At 32.5% G+C, this 21,090-nt stretch overlaps 1 protein-coding gene across 1 annotated transcript in view; it reads right to left on the minus strand.

Annotated features, from left to right (window-relative positions):
* LOC143239183 (uncharacterized) overlaps positions 1-21,090 on the minus strand; it is a 123,425-nt gene that overhangs the window by 56,366 nt on the left and 45,969 nt on the right. Inside the window, exons 2-6 of the mRNA XM_076480048.1 lie at positions 13,582-13,725; positions 8,586-8,799; positions 6,405-6,545; positions 1,585-1,850; positions 606-865 (exon numbers count right to left, since the gene is read on the minus strand). Of these exons, the coding sequence (XP_076336163.1) occupies positions 606-865; positions 1,585-1,850; positions 6,405-6,545; positions 8,586-8,799; positions 13,582-13,675 (975 nt within the window). The 5' untranslated portion in view covers positions 13,676-13,725. The remainder of the gene's footprint in view (positions 1-605; positions 866-1,584; positions 1,851-6,404; positions 6,546-8,585; positions 8,800-13,581; positions 13,726-21,090) is intronic.

Here is a 21,090-nt window from a genome sequence, read left to right on the forward strand (position 1 = left end):
AGCAATGTAGGGTAAAATGAAATATTGATAACTGACATTAAACACACAATAACATGTTGAATGACACCCTGTAAAAGGTTATGGCATATGCACTTTGACCCCAACTATATGCTCAAGGTCAAAAAGGGTTAGAATTCACCCCATAAACAGTAGTGGCACAATAAATCCAAAAACAGACTGTACCTCACATTTCTCTTTCAACGTTTGTAATTTATAATTTGATTAAATGATAAATTACAAGTCCTTATATATGTATGCAATATATATGAAAATTGAGAATAAAATAACAGGTAGTATTTGGAAATATAAAAATTAGAAATATTATACGAAAATAAAAAAATATTCTCTTATTGTTTGTACAAACACTAAGTTAAAATGATACAGCATGTATCATACATTTATTTGCATAAGCTTACAAATCAAAAATGTAAAATTGCAATGAGAAATGTAATAGTTAATTACCAGAACTTGCAAAAGTTATGCTTAACTAAAACAAAATATATTAACATAACTATTAATTTATCTTTACACCTTGAATTACCACTGAATATATAAAATTGAACCATACTGCACTTGAAACTAAAATCAACACAAGAGAAATTAACCTTTTCTAGTTGGTTAATTTCAAACTCGCATAGTAAAGCCGGATGAGATACAAAAGGCTTGTCCTCACAATGAGGAAAGGCTACATCTGTGTAGTTGTCCACTGATGTCAAAGTGTTTGGTTTCCAGTTAAAAAATAATGTTGGTTTATGGTTTTCAGTTCTTGTTGTAACTAGTTGATCAAGGTGTGGTCCAACCCAAACAACTCTTACTAATAAATGTAATCGTTCAATTTGTTCTTTCAACAGCATAAAAGTTGTAGCTGGATATAGAATGAAAAATAAAACCATCAGCCATCCAAACAACTGGCATCCATAAAGGATGATGTTCTATATAATAAGGACAAGTAAAAACACTTTTCTCAGATAAAACCTTCCTTCTCAAGTAACTGAAATAACCATACATGTCTATTGTGATTTGGATTTTGACAAAACTAATATCTGCACAGGTTTAGTAGTAAGAGCATTTTTTTTATTTAGAAAAGCAACTATGGATTAAATGACTGTCAAAATTAGTTTATAAATTTTGAAGAAACTAACACCTGCACAGATTTAGTAGTAAGAATTTTTTTTTAACTTAAAAAGTAACTGTGGATTAAAAGACTCTGCCAGAAGAAGTTATGAAAGAATAATTTACTAAACACTGTCATGAAAATATCTAAAAATTACTTGTGATTACTGGTAGTTTCTAATTTAGAACACTTTTTGTTTCTTTCTGTACTAGAAAACTTATGAATCACTGACATTGTTATAATCAATATGCTAAATAGAACCCAAAAATATTTGACTTACAATTTAAAAATTGTAACTTAACAAGAAATGCATTTCCAACACAAAACAAAGATTATTTATATTGGCATCTATCTGATTATCTTCAGTGCAAAAAATATGTGCTATTTTATGATTAATCAGTAGATAGATTTAATCATTACAACTACAAAATAATGATCAGTTTAAGTAATAACTTGAGTCTACTTTTTACCTGGGTAGTCAGCCAAGAGAGTAGCGCACTGTGTGTTTCGATCATTACAAGAAGTTGGAAAATATACACCATCAACACAGAGATCATCATCACAGAAGTTCTTTCCTGTATGTGTATCAAATGTCCATGAAGGTAGATCAACATTTTTGGACAAATCAAAGAGTACAGCAATATATGGGTCTTGAAAAGATCTCCAATGATCCACTACAATACCTTCCTGCTTCCATTTATGGTGAACATATTCTTCAGGAATGTACCACCCAGATCTGAAACATACAAACACAAGATAACAACATATGAAAATAAACAGCCATAATTACCTCCAGAAAATTATTCAATCACTATGTATTATTCTTAACATGATGAACAGATTTTCACTTTGAGTATACCTAAAACTTATTGTAACCATACAGTATACTTTGAAATAATTACAGAAACTAAATTTGCATTTTAATAAGAATTTCCATTCTTATTGAATTAAAATTAAAATTTGGTTTGAATTTCTTTAAATGCATTTATTAAAAATTAACATCAACATTACTAAACTCCAAAAGTCATCAGAAAAGCTCCAGTTTCCTACATATACATGAAATTATTATACACACACACACCTCATTTTTTAAAACACACTATATACTGTCATGTACTATAATTTTCTTGGACTAGTCTCCCATTTATTATGTTGCATATTCTATGTATTAAGATATCAAGTTAATATATATATACACAAACACACACAATTTATAATAATGGTTTTTACAAATAATTATTTATTTTAGAAACTCACAAAGAATATTCAGTCTTCTATGTTGATACACAGATACACTTCACTTGATGGGAATGCTAGCTAGCTCTATTCTTGTTTGGCCTAACATAGTTTACAAGCTTACTTTTCACAGAGGAAGATAAATATCTAATTTCCTCATAGAAATACTAATGTCTAAAGTTAATTCTCTAAAGTTAAATGGTTCATAATGTTTGAAATTTATAAATATTCCTGGTCTAATATCTGTAGTTTTCTCATTAATAAGTGTTTATCAGAATTATAACATCCAAGGCTTTATAGTAGAGTACTGGAGCAGACCTGCAATATTCTTTTAACTCTCTATAAGTGCATCAATTTATAAACATTTTTGGAAGACATTCTCAAAAGTTCACTGGGCAACAATACTATCAATCATTAGTATTACACACACACACACACATCTAGCACACAGTTGATTCTTATACTCAAGAATCTTCTACAAATTTATAGAACAGGCAGGGCTTTCTATAATACATATTTAACATTATATGTTTCATGCATTAAACTGAAATAAATGTAGATATTAAAATACATGTACAACAGTAAATCCATTACAGTATTATCACAAAAACCACAATTTCTAGCACACACTAGAGGTAAATATGGCATCCACTTTCTACACACATCTTTCACAACCCCTTTTTTTCTTTCACACACACACACAACAGAATATAATATAACATTTGCTACTTTCTGTAACAGCAGTTTCTATGCTAAAAAGGATTTCCTCCTACTTAAAACCCCAAAACTTCAATTATATAAGAATGTAAAGCTAGGCAACAAGTGTTACTTTGGCCAAATTCAATGTAACAATAATAATTAATTTGAATGTAAAGTTCTTCATAAAACATTTACAGCAAAAAAATCAACTAGCTTTTCTTGATATACTAGTGCATAATAAAAGGATGTTTCAATATGAAATGTTTAATAAGAAAATATTTACAAGTTTATAATTTAAAATTAATATTTATATTCCATAGTTCAGCAAGTAATTAGTTAGTGAGTTGATAGAGGAAACTTTTAACAAGTTAATTTTTTATTTAACATCCATTTGATGAAACTCAAAAATAAATTATCTGTGCAATGTTTTTTTTTAAAAGTAAATGTAGCACCTAATACAATAACATAAATTTTGAACAAAACATGTTTACATGCGGTACCTGCTAAAGCACTGAAAATTTCTTGACAGTTTACTGTTAACTAATGATGACAAAAAATGTTTTATTTCTTGTACTTCTGTATATGGAAGATCAGTTTTATGCAAGTTAATCACATGTATTACAAAAACAAATGGTATATTTTTTAACCAGTGAAAATGTATATTAAGCTCAGTAACATTACATTAACTGATTGTTCTCCTTTCATATTTTGAAATAAAAGTCAACTGAAAATATTATGGTTGATAAAAAATGAATAATGATGCAGAATGTAACACAAAGCCAATCACTGAAATTCCTTTTTCTCACAGTAAATTATTTCATTAAGATGCAACACATATATACAGCACTGCAGTAAACTGATTTTTCATAGTTTCTTTGTTCAATCTAAACTGGTTAGTCTCAGCTTTGGAATGTCAAAAGCTAAAACAAAATCAGTGTATACTGTAATTTACCAATAAATGTTGCTTTTTGGTCAAATGCAATGTAATAATATTTTTTTTTTCTTTATATACTCCACACACTGGTAGCCCATGCAAGTCAGTATGACTAAATGTAAATAGTATTTCTCTCCTTAATCAAATCATTTATGTGCACGACTAATGAAGTCTGTCCACCTAAAGAAACTACAGCCACACATTATGTTTCTTCTGACAGCAACACTGTATATTAATTCATTTTGTATTATATTGTTATATTACATACTGATCAATAATACTGACCAATCAGTTAAGGTATTTAAGTGAAATACCAAGCTCAAAATGAAATTCAAGCAAGTGTTACATCTCTATAATGTGCTCACAAAATTTGAAAGAGAAAAAAACAACATATGAATAAACTCTTTGATCACTATGAAAATCCAGCCAGATTTGGAGGCAAAGCTAACAAAAACATACTTATTTTGGAATTAAAGTTTTTTTTTACAAGCCATAAAAACTAAGAAATGTGTTTTGTGGCTTTGAGGTTTATTACTGAATTTGTATTTTCTGTGTTAAACGTTTTGTTGAGAAACTAATTAGCTAGGTACATTAGTCTTTTTATATTACTAGCTACATTTTTTTATTTAATGTTCATACTATTGCTTGCAAGAACTGCCACAGTCAAGGATTTACTCTAATTCAAAAATTCATCCTGCTAATTATCTACAATAGCAAAATGTTTATACTAGTTAGTTTCGTGGAAATTCAGATTTTCTATGACTTTTCAATACTACACATAAAACTACCATTTTTCCAGTTTTTTTTTTTCTTTTATGAATTACAAAACTTCACTTTTTAGATTTTCCAGAAATTGTACCTGAATACTAAAATGTTCAATTCAACCAAGAAAAAACAGTATGATAGGAAGAGAAATCTTAGAGTTCTGGTGAACAAAGTTGAAACAGTATATATATATATATATATACAGTAGTGTTGCTGTTGTTTTTTTATATTTAGAGATTTATTTTTAATCTTTAATTCATACTATACACACAGCCAATGTTTCATAAAGTTGTTCAAAATTCCTACAAGTATCAGTTTCTTTGTTTAAGAGTAAAGATGCACAGTGGACTGACTATCTGTACTGTGCCCACTGCTGAAATCAAGTACCAAATTTTACCATTATGAACCTTTAATATTAGTTTTAAATCATTATGAAAGATGTAAATTTCATACATGAGCTACACTAAACATTCAAAGCATAAATGCAATTTATAATAACTCAGCTATGAAAAGGAAAATCACCAGTTATATAATAATTACAACAATAATTCAATTTTTGTGTTAATCAAGTAAGTCATCCAATGATCCATGATGTTTTCTAAAATGTAAGTGTTTGGTCATTCACCTATAGTAAATGACAATTTGATGGTTTTATATATTAATAGTTCATAACATTTCAATGTGAATCATAGGCTCCAAGAATAGCACCAACAGCACAAAATGCAGCTCAATGCTAAAATAAAAATCTGAGAGTCTTGAGATATACTTAACCACTCTGCTGAACATCTTTTTCAATGAGTCACATGGAGTCACTTGAGATAATGTAACACACCTTCAAAGTGCAAACCATGCATACTCAATGCAAGATTGAAGTTCAACGAACATAAAGACTATTAAAATTAAAAAGGAAACAATTCCAAATACTCCATATGCATGAATGCCTATTATCTGGTTACAGATTGAAGCGCGATTCGGCTTTAAAAAAAACTACTCCACATGATTGATCTTAGCACCATTGCAGAAAAGCCATTAAGCATTTTATGAAAAAAAAGCATCTCCTTATATGTCTGCATGTTAACATGTGATTCACTCTCAAAGCAAGAACCCTATGATTGCAGTAAGCCACAATATTGTTATAAATCACCTGCTTGTATAGTGAATAATGATCTGTTTTGCCCACATATCCAAGCAACTGTAGAATGCAGCTTTACATTCTGCTAATGACATTTGTACCCAACCTTCAATAGCTTGCTAGGATTGTTCAGTTTACATTCATACCATGATTCTTCAGTTACATGAAAAACATTCAAATATTGTTCTATTATTTTTAGCCATGGCTCATGAAATACTATGGTGAAACACTTCTGTTTTGGAATAAATATTTATTAATTAGATTTACATAACAATAAACTAAAGGAAAAGTGACATTATATGTTTTATTATAACTTATAGAATTTCAAGTTCCAGTTTTTTGTTTTCTGCAGCTTATTATCTGTAAACTATATAAAACAAATTAGCTGTCTTGTTCTCTTTAACTGATTTAGATCCAAGATATTAAAATAAAACTCATAAAAAAATAGATGTAATATTTCATTACTTACAATTTTTTACAATGTAAAATCCACAAATTCCAGTTTAAAAAAAAAAAGTACTCACCTGCCTATAGGACCCAAAGGCCCAGCATCTTCAACATAACCAGTGTTTATCCAGTCTTCCAAGTTGAATCCAGGACCTAACCACATTTCCAGATTTATCATATTACTTGGCACATAGTCAGCTGGTCGGCTAGCACAATTTCTATACCAAAGAAAATTGCATTATACTTAGAAATGAAGTTTTACAACTGCATTTTTTGTAAAATCATAAGGATCTTAAGTTTTTTATTTTGCAGTACAATATTTTTTTAAAAATCAGCAAGTATTCATTCATAAAAAAGCTGCTCATATCATTATAAATTAGCAAATGTTCTGATAAAAAATAATAATCATTCTTCTCACAGTTTAAATTAAGTGATATTGAAATAACATGTAGCTAGGCAAATGCATCACAAAATGTGAAATTTGTTTTTTCAGTAACTACTTATTCTGTTTAAAGCCACACTACTTACATAGAATTAAAAACATTACAACTTCTCTTAAAACATTTAACCTGTTTTTAAATCACTTGAAAAACCATCCAAAACTAACAAATTATAAACAATTTAGGACTTTAAAAAGACAGACTTTTAAACATGATAAACTATAGTATAAAAATTTGAAATTTTTATTTCCAAGTACAAAGTCACCATAATTTATATCAAAATCAATATATGACTATGAACAAATTAAAACAAATTTTATCAACAACAAATGTGCTATAAATTAGCAAAATCATAGTAATTTCTTACTATCTTACCCAGATGATTAATATACAATATTTATGAAAACTATATGTTCTGTGATATCAACAGGAAAAAAATCGAGTTTTTCAGTGGCTTCATGTTGAATTTTCACATAATTCAAGCAATTCCTCTTTGTATAAAGCCTTGATAAACACTTAAGAATACTAAAAGTACTAGTTTTGTGATTTTATAAAATTAACATCTGTTACAAATCTTAATGATTTGATAAGGCTGGTGGAAGAAACGATCTAAATAATTTTCTCAACCTTTTTACCCACTCCATCCCCTTTAGCAAACAATGAGCACTCATGTACACCTTCTAATACATTTTCAGGCCATTCCTTATTTTAAGGAAAATAAAATGAAAATATTGTCAGACAATAATAATGAATTATTATGGCTTAATCTTAACAAATATAACTCTAAAACCCTCAAAACTTTTCTGTCCACTTCTGCTGCCCTGTCAAAGTGGACTGACTCTCTTTAATTTTCAAAATACCCACGTAGGAGCAGTACCACTAAGGTTGGGAAACACTGGTTTAAATCAAAGCTGTGAAACATCAGAAACCATTAGGCCTAAAGTTAATGATAAAAATCACAATAACTAGAGATTTTTCTACATTCTTCCTAATTTGTCCACTGCAGAATCAAAACAATGTGTGTGTAAAGACCTATTTTTTGTCTCCCCCACATCTGTGGTCAATCTTTATCATTTAAATCAACTGATGAGTTAATATTTAACAAAAGGCTTCTAACTTCTAAGGAAGTGACTTGTGAAAGACAAAAGATAGATCTGAAATGCTATTTTTATAGATCTCTTAATTTTGAATATTCAATGAACAAATTAAGTAAAATATGGAAAACACCTAAGAATATTAAATATTAGACTAATCAAGGAATATGTTCATTCTATTACTTGTCAACTTTACAAATCAATATATCCTCTTCAATGTACAAAGTCACATATGTAACAAAAATAAAACTATCTTATGCATATTTATGTCTTTAGTGCAATTGACTTCAGAATTTAGCACAATGAAATTAGAGCTTTATAGTATTAATCTCCCATTAATTTCATCATTTTCAATAAGATCACCTTATAGCTTATATTAAGATCATGATTTCTTTTTTTTCAAAAGAAAAGATCTTAGACCTGTAAAATAACTGTTTGATACCTGAAATAATTTAATAGTTAACTGCATAGAAACAGCAGAGATGTTCAAAAATAAGAAAAAATATAAAATATCTTTTGGCTAAAATATTTTAATCTGTATTTCAATTTTCATCATACTCTTTACTTAATGAAGGTTAATAATAACTGACATTATAGTATTGGATTAACCTAAACGCTAAGGTGTGCATGTACTGTTATCAATTTTCAAACTGGTATTATTGTGGTTCCTAGTTTTCAAGCGTTGTTAGTTTCATATTACTACACATTACTCAATTAAACTTACTTAGGCTCTTTACATCCCGATATCCTTTGTAGTGTGGCGGTAGAGTTACTATTGGTGTCTACTCGTACAAGAAGAACGTCGGCGTAACCAACCACCTCCTTCAATAACAGACTAAGAATATTGGAGATCAGGCGATGTGATACACGATTGCTTACTTCAATCGTAATATTAACGGCTCGTTCGTTTACATAAAAATGGCGTTTTGGGTTTGCTTCTGTAATAACATGGTTACATAAACATTGATGAGAAGCTCAATAATTTTTATTAATACACAAAATATAAATAAACAGAGCTTAAATAATGATTTTTAAAAAGACTACACTAGAATTACAATAATATAGTATATGTTTAAAACAGAGAGCAGTGCTTGTGATATACGGGATAACTATAACAAGAATTGCGAAGTTTGAATCATATCCCATAAACGGTATTGTATAAGAGGATGAAATTGCAGAGTAATATTAAGGATGTTATATAAATGCAAATATCACATTGTCACCAGAGGCGCTACTGTGACCTATTGTCTGATTAGTCACAGCAACTGTTCAAAAATTTCTCCTCAAGTGTCCAGAACTTAAGTATTGCTAATGTATGACCTTACTCTATGCATTTTAGTAAGACTTGTGTTTGATGCCGTTAAGGAAAGTTCTATAAAGCAATAAAATACGTTAAATATTTGATATTTTGAAGAATGACAGCTGTATAATTTATTCCTTTTGAATTATTTTCATTTACTAGGTTTTATACGATTTAATTTTAAAAAATTGTTCTTGTTGAAATCGGGTAGTTAAGACAAACGAGTAACTAAAACAGTAACCAGAAATTTGTAAGTGGTTCATTGATTTACAAAAGAAAAAAAAATATTATACCAATGTTATTCATCTATACTCCTCTTTTTTGAAGGAACTTGATGAAATTTGTACCTCTGATTCATCTTTACTTTCGTGCTTGGTATTTAGTTTTATCTCACAGGTTTTTAACCTACAGTCATGTGGAAAAGTTAGGACACTCTATGAAAGCCTGTGTATTTTTGTAACATTTTTGGATATATAGATATTTAATCTCAATTTCAACAAAACTGAGAGATTATAGGAATATAACTAAACAATTAAAACTGAAGAAAAGACTAAGATCTTCTGTACACGTAATTCTACAGAAATGTACATTATAATTGAGGAAAAGTTAGGATACCCTACCCCCTAATAGCTAGTGTTACCCCTTTAGCTGAAATAACTGCAGTGAGACGCTTCTTGTAGCCATCTACCAGTCTCTGACATGGGTCTGAAGAAAGTTTGCCCCACTCCTCAATGCAGAATTCTTTCAGCTGTGTACAGCCCGTTTCAAATCACCCCACAGCATCTCAATGAGATTAAGATCTGGGCTTTGACTAGGCCATTCCAGGAATCTCCATTTCTTAGTTTTCAGCCAGTCCTTGGTGGATTTACTGGTATGTTTTGGGTCATTGTCGTGTTGCAGGGTCCAGGTCCGCTTCAGCTTTACTTTTCTTACAGATGGTCTCACATGATCCTCAAGCACCCTCTGACACATGGTAGAATTTATGGTGGATTCTATGATTGTGAGCTGTCCAGGTCCTGCTGCAGCAAAGCAGCCCCAACCCATGACACTTCCACCACCATGCTTCACAGTTGGTATGAGGTTCTTTTCCTGGAAATCTGTATTTGGTTTACGCCAAACATGTCCTCTGTTCTGGTGTCCAAATAATTCAATTTTGGACTCATTTGTCCAAAGAACATTATTCCAGAAGTCCTGGTCTTTGTCTACATTCTCTCTGGCAAACTTCAGCCTGGCCTTGATGTTTCTCTTAGAGAGCAAAGGTTTCCTCCTTGCACACTTCCCATGCAAGTTAAACTTGTGCAGTCTCTTTCTGATTGTAGAGGCATACACTTTCACATCAACAGTACCCAGAGCCTGCTGTAGGTCCCGTGATGACATGTTAGGGTGTTTGGAGTCATCTTTTAGCATCTTGCGGTCTGCTCTCGGGATGAACTTGCTTGGACGACCAGACCTGGACATGTTGGCAGTTGTTTTGAAAGCCCTCCACTCGTTGACTATTTTCCAGACAGTGGAATGGCTGATTTCAAAATCATTTTAAATCCCTTACCAGACTCATATGCTGCTACAATTTTCTTTTTGAAGGCCTCAGATATCTCTTTTGTTCTCACCATGGTGCTCACTCTCACTTCAACAGTCAGGAGCACACCAAACTAAATGTCTGAGGTTTAAATAGGGTAAGCCTCATTCAAAATGCTGAGTAACGATCTTCTAATCATGTGCACCTGGTGTGATACACCTGTGTGTGAGTTGAGCCATTTTAAGTGGAAATAAATGTAGAAGTGTCCTGACGTTTTCCTCAGTTAGATATGCATTTTTGTAGGATACATTCACAGAAGATCTTGAAAAGTCTTTTCTTCAGTTGTAATTGCTTAGTTATATTCCTATAATCTCTCAGTATTTTAAATATTTATATTAAATATCTATATATCCAAAAATGTTACAAAAATACACAAGCTTTCATAGGGTGTCCTAACTTTTTCACATAACTGTACAATGTCTTATAATCTTAAACAAACATTTGTGATGTTAGAAAAACACGTAGATTCAAGAAGTTTTAATATAAAGTTATAAAAATTCTTTAACGCAAACGATTTCGAAAGGTGTATCTTTTCTTCTTCACTTTGCCCCTGAAGAAAAAAGATCCACCTTTCGAAAACGCTCGGGTTATAGGATTTTTATAACTGACTTAAAAAATGCAGCTAGTTAATATTTTGTTCTGGGACGTATTTCGTAAATATTTGTAGGAATGAACATTGTAAAAAATATTTTTTTTACTTAAATAAATATGTGTGTGTGTGTGTGTGTATCATATGTTCGCTACGTACATATATCAGTATTTGAATACATGTTTTGCAAACTGGCAAAAATGATCTTACAGACATCATGTGAAGTGTCAATATCTTACTTTGTCAACAAAATTCAAATCACATAATTTATGTTTTACCAATACAGAGATAATTTAAAACCTAGACATATCAAAATGCAAAAAACATTAAAATTCCAATATCATAACTTTGAAACAAACCGAGTTGTTGTTCAAAATACCTTTTTTTATTGAATAAGAAACTCGATGAATACGCCTAAGGACACCAACAGTATCAATGTTTTACTTAAAATTCCCACAGGTTCATTCACAGTAGCCTCCCAGTGGCTCAATGTTATGCCTAGGAACTGACATTGCTAGAAACCGGATGGTGGGCAAGCATAGTTCACTGTATTATAATTAGCACTTAAAGCAGATTTTTAACTTTTACCCAGTACTATTTACTCTTTTAGTTTTTCCACCATTTTAATGAATCACGTTAACAAATGTTTATTCTGTGAATGAAACTATCACGCACTTCCCAACTTCAACCATACACTTCTTTGCCCTTTCAGTTATTATTACAATGTTACACCTTTCGATCTTGAAACGTTTCGGTACTAAATAACAATGATATTTTCTACATTTATTAATGTAACACAACAAAAGCAGACATATCACTTTTTATTCTGTGAATAGTTATCGAGAGCCCTAACTGTTGACACTGTTTACTAAAATATTTTAATCTTTCATGCAACTGTGGCTTACAAGTGAAAGCTAGCAAAGTTTCATTAGTTTTGACCAATAACACTACATGTTCGTTATCTAATAAAAGTAGTTGCTTTTTCTTCAATCCCTTATCACGTTTACTTTAGTTACCAAAATATTGTTTACTTTACTTTTACTGTGCGTCTATTTAGTTTTCTAACGTAAATAAATCTTCGACATTTGTTCTCAATTTTCTAGTAATTTCAGGTATTACTGTAATTTTATTCACAAAATTATGACATTATTACTGTAAGACCGGAAATGTTAATGTTGACACGTGAGGTTTGCAACAGATTTACTGTTAAACATTTATTTTAATATCTGCGTTTGTTTCGGTTTGAAAGATGTGACGTATACTGTTGTATATGTATTGCGCAAGGTCCGCCTGTTCTCTAAATGTGTAGAAGATTCTCCAGAGTAAAAAATAAACAATATATGTTTTATGAAAACACAAGTGTATTTTCGAATATTGTTGAACTTTCGAGAATTTCGCCTTAAAATATATACAAGTAATACAATATTGTTTGATCGCTATAGTCAGTATAATATATGCCTCGGAAGCTATAACTGTGACAAACACGTATTAATACGAAAATTACAGATATTTGACCAGAGCTATTTATAGATTTCGAACACTACAAACCGTTTAAATTCAGAGAATTAAGTTCAAACGATGATATTTCTACGTGGACATTAGATATTTTCGTCGGTGAAAAACATACGTGTGCTTTAAGTCATCAAGAGAAATGTACCTGTGTATCAACATAGAATTAATTCGCTCACTGTGAACATGGATAAAAGATTCAGTTCACGATCAAATAGAAGACCCAATATTAATCCGTGATAACGAGAAACTCACTTGTAGAGAAAGGTATAGTTCGCTCTTCTACATAGTGCTTTCTCTACCCATACCAGCCGTTTTTTACACAAGACACAATATTGTTTGTAAATTTGTAAACTTGTATATAAACTATTAATTGTAATAACCGTTATTATAAATTGTATTATTGTTTATATATTAAAATATACTTGTGTTAACAAGAAAATTGGGTGTATTAATCTCGTTGGTATATATCATAAATTTGATACATACTGACATGCCGTTAACTTCTAAATTAAAATTAAAATTTCGGGCAATTTGAAATCGTAAAATGCAGTGTACGTAACATAATAAATCGGAGCTAAATTATAATACGTAACAAGATAAATTCCGATTTCACTGAAAGCTTAATTTGAGCTAATTAAAGTTAACAAGTTCCAGAAAAGGTACAAGTCAGAGTTCTTAACAGCTGACTATTATTTTCGGAAAAAAAAATTAACCAAAAAAACTGAAATAAACAGAGCATTCACCTGATTGTTGACGACATTTTCCACTAGATGACACTGCAATAACAGAAACTGTTGCAATGCTGGTGAGGATCCACAAGATCGGATTTATCGGCATATTACATTCGACCTCTGGTGTAGACGAAGTCTATTGTTTCGCCATGCCGACTACAGAGAAACAAAAACTATATTAATAATTACATAGATTAATTGTGTTGTATTTTCTTCGAAATACATAATTATATTTATTTTGGACACACGTGCGAAAGTTAAAACAAACGTTAATATCTATGCTATCCGCAAACACAAAAATATAAAAACAATTAAGCTCTAATTTTGTCGAGGGTAATATTCTATTTTGCTAGTAATGTGCCTCAATCTCTTACTTGCGTCTGAGTATAACTGCGAAAGAACGAGATTTGCAATAGAAACGGACTGGCTACAGAGCACTAAAATGAAAGTTACGACTGCATGATGAAGACATATGGAAAACTGGCATATGCTTATTTCATTATTAAATATAATAAAAACTACAATTGTGAAGCTGCAGATAAATACAGCATGCGATCTATTAATTTCGTAAACATGCCCTTTTTTAAGTTCCAATCACTAAACTCTTCTATAAATTGGGTGGTTGATTTGCATTTATTGGCGCAAAGTAACTAGGTTACCTGTGCCAATCAAACGGTAAGAAGCGTAAAAATAAAATTAAAAAATGTAAAACTAAATCAAGTTAAAAACAAAACAATATTGAAATTTAAGTTTAAAAACGAAATGGAATTTGAAAAGCCAATGGCTTGTAAAAAATTAAAAACACAAGTCAGTTGTACAGTGTAACCATTGTCATCGACACTAACGTCAGGGACTAACCGGTAGAAAATACATGTATAAAATAGTGTCGTCACTCTCAATCGTAACGACAGAACGACAGTAAAATATTCACTATTGTGTCTTGAGTGCCACAAAGTCCATACATTGGTGGATCACTCCGAGATGAAAGAAAACGATAAGTTAAAAAAACTGATCAATGTGTAATTTAATTAGGACAACTTCCTCCTTCCAATCCTTACGGAAACAAGATTACCAAAAAACATCAGAAGGTTTGATCTAGAAAAGCTTGTTACGATTATACTTGCTCCAGTTCGACGGCCAACTGGTGTGAAGACGAACTTTCAATATGGGACCGTAGTGCATATACGGGCTAGGCATAGCTGTGATGGCAACAAAGCATACAGACATCCAGAAAACTGAATACGAATATAAGACACAGAAAAATTATCCAGCTATTGTTTAATATCGATGAGAACAGGATGAGATCTAACGCTAAGTGACTGAAGGCCCAGTAGAATGCTAAGAGTCAGTGTAAATAGTACATACAATCTGTGTACTGCATAGCTTCTACGTGATCCAGAGCACGAGAAATGGCATACAACTTTCTAGCGAACACGGAAACAGTAAAGGGAATTCTGAGCAACCACTAGTCACAATAAAAATTGAAGATCCTACAGAGTCACCTGATTTCAAACCATCCTTATAAACTAATGCAAGAATGGTTCAAAATACTTTCGGCAAAGAGAAGACGGTACTTCCAATCAGGAGTATCCACTATCTTCATGTGACTCAAAGAGGGATGACAGGTAGGGACGGTAATAAGCCATGGCAGGATAGGCTGATCAGTAGAGAAAGCAACAACATCCAAGGAGAGACCCAATTCAACCAGCTGCACCTAGATATGACGGCTGAAAGAAAAAATAGCAAACCAGCATTTTAAAACAGCACAGCCCACTGAGAAAGAAAAACACAACCCAGGTGAGATACCGTAGTTAGAATTGAAATTTAGAAGCATACTGCAAAGAAAGTTGCATGTGGCAGAGGTTAAGAAAAGATTCATAAAACTCAATACACAAATCCTGGACTGGAGAAGTGCAGAAAGCCCCATGCAAAGCAAAAACACCAGATAGTGAATGGGATCCAACATTTTCAAGGCCGAGGTCCTAGCAGAACCAAAGATCATAGATTCATATTCTTGTTTAGATCAAACAAGGACAATAGATCTTGAGCACAGAGTATCGATCTGCTCCCCAAGAGGTTGAGGAGAGGACATGGAGGATGATCAGTGTCTTTGCACATTTGGCACAACTGCTTGATGTGAGGAATGAAAATCAGGTCAAATATAAGCTTCAATAACTTGGTCTCAAAGACCACAGGAAGAGCACCACAGAGATGGAGCTCAGGATGAGGGTTTATACCCCACTGGTAGCAAAAGTGCATTCAAGTGGTTTTGGAGAAAGAAAAGGGAAAACCATTTGCTGTGATCCACGTCAATAAGTTATTGAGGGCAGTTTGAATGAAGCTACTGCACAAGAAACCTCATGTTTGACTACCAACATGAGACTGGAAGTAGTCGACATAAAGCCCTTTTGCATGAGCAGGAGGAAGTTCTGTAATGATAGCATTAATTTTGACACTGAAACGTGTGACACTCAAGACACAACCTTGACAGACTCTAAGTTTCTGTACAAAAGTGTCAAGTCCACATGAACTTAGAACTACTGATTCATTAAAATGTTCCAAATAAAATGGGCAAGTCTTGGGCAACACAAATTAGTGGAGGTCTTTAAAAATACTGTTCTTCCACATTGTGTTGTAAGCGTTATAAGGGAAAAAAAACATGGAAACTAGATGTTCCCTCTTCAGGAAAGCTTGCCTGGTCGACATTAAGTCGAATCAGGCAGTCCATGGTGGAGCACTATCAACAGAACCCACATTGGGTAAACGAGAGAACCAAACAAGACGAGTATTAGCCATCATTTTTAAGATCTTACAAATACAGCTAATCAAAACAACTGGGCAATGATTAGAAATAATCTTAGGATCCTTCCCTGGCTTAGAGAATGGTGGACAATAGCCTGGCATAAAAAATCAGGAAAAACCAGATATGGTTAAAAAACAACCAGAAGAACAGCAGAAAAGGAAGGATAGAAATGGCGCAGCATCTCATAATGATCTCGTCAATGTACTGCTAGTTTCATTAGTGTAAAGGGGTTGTTATAATTATCGAGACGATCGGCCCAAAGGGAAAGAAGCGATCACTCTGCCCAAGACTTGATGGCGGCCAAGAAGGCGGGAAAGAAACGTAAGTACTGAATACACGAAAAATGTTGTAACAGATTATTGCTAATATTCTGTACGTCAGCAACCTCCTGGCCTGAGGAAAGCAAGATGGAGAGGGGATGAGATATGATTTTGAAACTGATTGTAAAAGAGATGCTAGTTGTAAACTTAATCCAAGATTCCTTTTGCCTTTGATACCTGACCTGCAAAGCATAAGCATGGGTCCGTTGATAAATGATACAGTTAGAAAGAGAGAGATATTATTAAAAGGTAGGCCCGGCATGGCCAGGTGGGTTAAGGCGTGCGCCTCATAATCTGAGGGTCGCGGGTTCGCATCCCAATCACGCCAAACATGCTCGTCCTTTTTGCCGTGGGGGCATTATAATGTGACGGTCAATCCCACTATTCTTTGCTAAAAGAGTAGCCCAAGAGTTGGCACTGGGTGGTGATGACTAGCTGCCTTCCCTCTCGTCTCACACTGCTAAATTCGGGACAGCTAGCGCAGAGAGTCCTCGAGTAGCTTTGCGCAAAATTAAAAAAAACAACAAAAAAACTAAAAGGTATCCCAGGCCCAGCTCCGAGCTTTATGTGGCTCCTGGCAGGCAGGATTTCACCATGGAAAGCATGTTGAGGTTCTAGGAATAGATTAAGCAGCTGTCTACATGATAGAGTCACTCACTACTACTATGCAAACAAATGGCGACAGGATCAAGTTCCAAGATAGCAGTGAAAGAGGGCCAGTTGGCCTTGTCTAACTTGCTCTGAGGCACACAGGTAGGGTAACTCCAACCACGGCCAATCTCTCTCAAAATGATAAAAAAATGATCACTGCCCCGTGAGTTACTGTTACTCTCCAAGAAAAGTTAGAGAAAAGTGAAGAGCAGATACATATATCAGTGGCAATAAAAGATTGATTAGGTACGTGAAAATAAGTGTAAGAACCACTGTTAAAGAATGGAAGGTTGTAATCCTGGAGCATAAGCTCTATGGAACGACCCCTCCCATCAATATCAGGACCAACCCAGGTGCTCCCAGGTCTCCCAGGATTAAAATGTAAGACAGTAACTGTTCAACAAGATTATCAAGGTCTGATTTATCACAAGTCTTTCCATGAGACAGGTAGAAATAAAAAAGTGATGGTATAACTCAAGGAAATATGGATGTCTATGGCCTACAAGGATGTATGAAATGCCAAAGACATGGTGGACACACGCTGGTCGATCAGCAGTGCCGTTCCTCCATACACTTATCCATCACACAATATAAAGAAAACTAATGAAAGGTAATTGTATCAGCAGGCTTCAAAAATGTTTCCTGTAAGGAAAGACACACAGAATGATAGGAATCAATCAAGACGTTAATGTCATTTAAATCATTACCGAAACCTCGACAGTTCCATTGTTTTATAACAGTAATTTTTACTTAAGTGGAAGAGAACTGGGTGGAAAACCCTTTAGTTTACCATGACGCCATTTTTTCTTATCAGAAAGAGGTATTTCGATTTCCATAGATTCTGCTTCGAGTCGAGTGGGCAGACCTTTGGAAAAACTGGTATAAGCTTCTTGGAAGAAAAGTAGTGTGTTCTTTTAGTCAGCTCACTCCTACTTCTGTCTTTCAAGATTACTCTACTTTCTTTATCATAAAATAAGAAGCTGTAATCTGATCTATTTGCAGGAAATATAACAAAATCCTCTTCTTATATGGTTGGAACTGGTTTAGTACAGATCGCTTGCTCAATAGTGGCTACAGTTACTAGATAATAATTATGAAGGTTTGAATGATATTGCATAATTGCACTAATAATTTCACTTCAAACAAATATCTTTACAAAGCCAAAAATTATATAAATTCTATAATTATACAAAGTAATTACGAATAACTGTCTAATTGGAAAAGAACAAAAAAGTGGTGTAAATCAAAACAACAAATACCAAAAATTTAGTTAAATACTTATTTTAAAAATAAATTTCAATTGGAACGACGGTTATAGAGTATTTCTCTAAATAGAAATTACTAAATTTGCTCGTCAGATTATTATCACTAGCAGACTGTGAATAAAACAGAACACTAACTTGTACTATCGTGCAATTACACGGAGAGAAATTTAATCATACATAGAAACTGGTAAGAAATGGAGAATCTAGATGATTGAAAGAATATATCTAACTCATTTTAAAACAGTGACGATTAAATATCTAAACCTGGAATAGATTACCAGTTTTATTAATAAATCAACTATGCCAGTGTATTTCAGAACGGCTGGTATGGGTATTAAACAATTATTGATAAGGAGAGAACAACGTTTCGACCGTCCTCTTCCGTTAAAAAAAAAACAAACTATTCCACTTTTGTACTGACCTTGAATCACTAAATAACAATCAACACATTACCAAAATTTTAAAGATTTTTGCTGGATAATTACTACTGTGGCTTGTTCGAATGAACCGACCGATTTCAACTAGTAACAACGATTTGCGGAAAAGTGATGAGCCATGCCTAGACAAAACCCGAATCCATGTCTCTTAAACCGTGACTAACTATTATTAAAGTTTTAACACTACGTGTTTAACAGTTTTGTAATGTCCATTGCCACAGTTATTTGCGAGAGGATTTTCTTAATTCCGTTTTAGATTTTAAAGGTTTTTCCGCCAAAACACAGATATAATTTTGATTCTTCTCACACAATTAGAAAATGTTACCACTTGTCCCTCATGATAACTATATTTAAATACCCCTAAACTTCCACCAGAGTTAAAATTTTACCTTCATTTAAAGTACCATTGTACAATAGTCAACAGGTTGGCTAAACCTCTATTAAATATATAATTATTCTCATATCGTATATAATTGCAGAATTAACTCGTGGGCAACTCTAGATTCATCTGCTCTTCTTTTTCAGATATACATCTACCTCTTCTGTAACTATGCCTTCTGAAAATGTTATTGTAATTCCATCTTAGTTATATCTGAAGAAGCAATTTTTATTCTATCTCCATATGAAGTGTAACTGTGCTTCTATTTAAACTATTCTTACATAATGCTGACGTATTTCGAATCGGAGTTACATGATCTTTTTCATGTCCATTTCTTGACATTAAAACTGTCTGTACTTAAAATGATCAAATGACAGCTCTACTGTTGAACATTTTTTCTACAAAAAAAAACAGTAAATGTGTTGTATTTAAGTAAAACTAATTTCGTGACAAATATCAGATAGGTAAATCCATAAGTAACAATTTACGATCAGGAGATAATTTATGTTTGATAATGTAGATGAGGTTTTTAAAGTGGGAGATAACGAGACTATAAAAATGTAAATAAATAAGCAAACTATTTATTATGGAAAACAAACAAAAAACAATGTGTGTATACTTGCACAAACGGAATTATAGTCACTTATACTATGCTGTATTCAGTTCCACAGCTTTTTCCCCTATGAATTAAATTCCATACAACTAAAATACTATTATCTTAAAGTGAGTTTTCATTCGACGATCTTGTAGCGCTGTCTCAACACGAGATCCCTGAATTCAACACGTAAACTCTCTTTCATCGTTCATTCTATGCAATCATTTCGTGAAGTTTTATCTCTCACAGCATTAGTTGACCTGTTACCTTTATTTAGTGAATGTCATCTTGACCAACAAAGTATATTACAATATCAATCATTTTAAACACCTGGATGCCATTTGTTACTGCTATATCCTCTCAGACAAAAAAGATACTAAGTATTACAGATAACAAAGAAACAAAGCGACTAGATCAAAGCTACCTTAACCATTTTATGAATCATGTTTATGCTAAAACTGTATAAAAACAAACAGCCAAAAAATTAAAAAATTCTGTACACTATACACTAAATCAGACAGAAAAACGTGTGCATATGACAAATACATAGAAACAATACTCTTTAAAAAGTCATTTGGTAATCAACACATTGACCCTAGTCAGAAAAATACACGTTAATACCCACCTTTATAGATTTATTTTAAATGCCAAATTCTATTACTAGCCGCTCAAGACAGGTGCTGGCTAGAAAAATAGTTCTCAGAAGAGTTTGTAGTTTACCCACTACGAGGTAAAATCAGAGAGAGCATTGTTGTAAAGTACGTGTATCCTTACTCTGTGCTCTTTAGTATGAATTTGTTTTACATAGTAAACGTAAGTTATTCGATTTCCATACACCTATTTTCTAGCACACACACAACAGAGCGCTACTTTTCCGGTACTTTCCACCATATAACTAATGGAATGTGTACTTTACACACAACTCTTTATGCACAACAAAAGTGCTACTTGTTCTTTCTTTCAATGTTCACGCTTTCTACTACAACAAAGTGAGTGCTACTTGTTCAACGCTTTCTACTACATACTTAATAAAATGAGTGCTACTTGTTCAACGCTTAATATAAAGTGAGT

The sequence above is a fragment of the Tachypleus tridentatus genome, chromosome 13 (genome assembly GCF_004210375.1).
Source record: "Tachypleus tridentatus isolate NWPU-2018 chromosome 13, ASM421037v1, whole genome shotgun sequence".
NCBI lineage: Eukaryota > Metazoa > Arthropoda > Merostomata > Xiphosura > Limulidae > Tachypleus > Tachypleus tridentatus.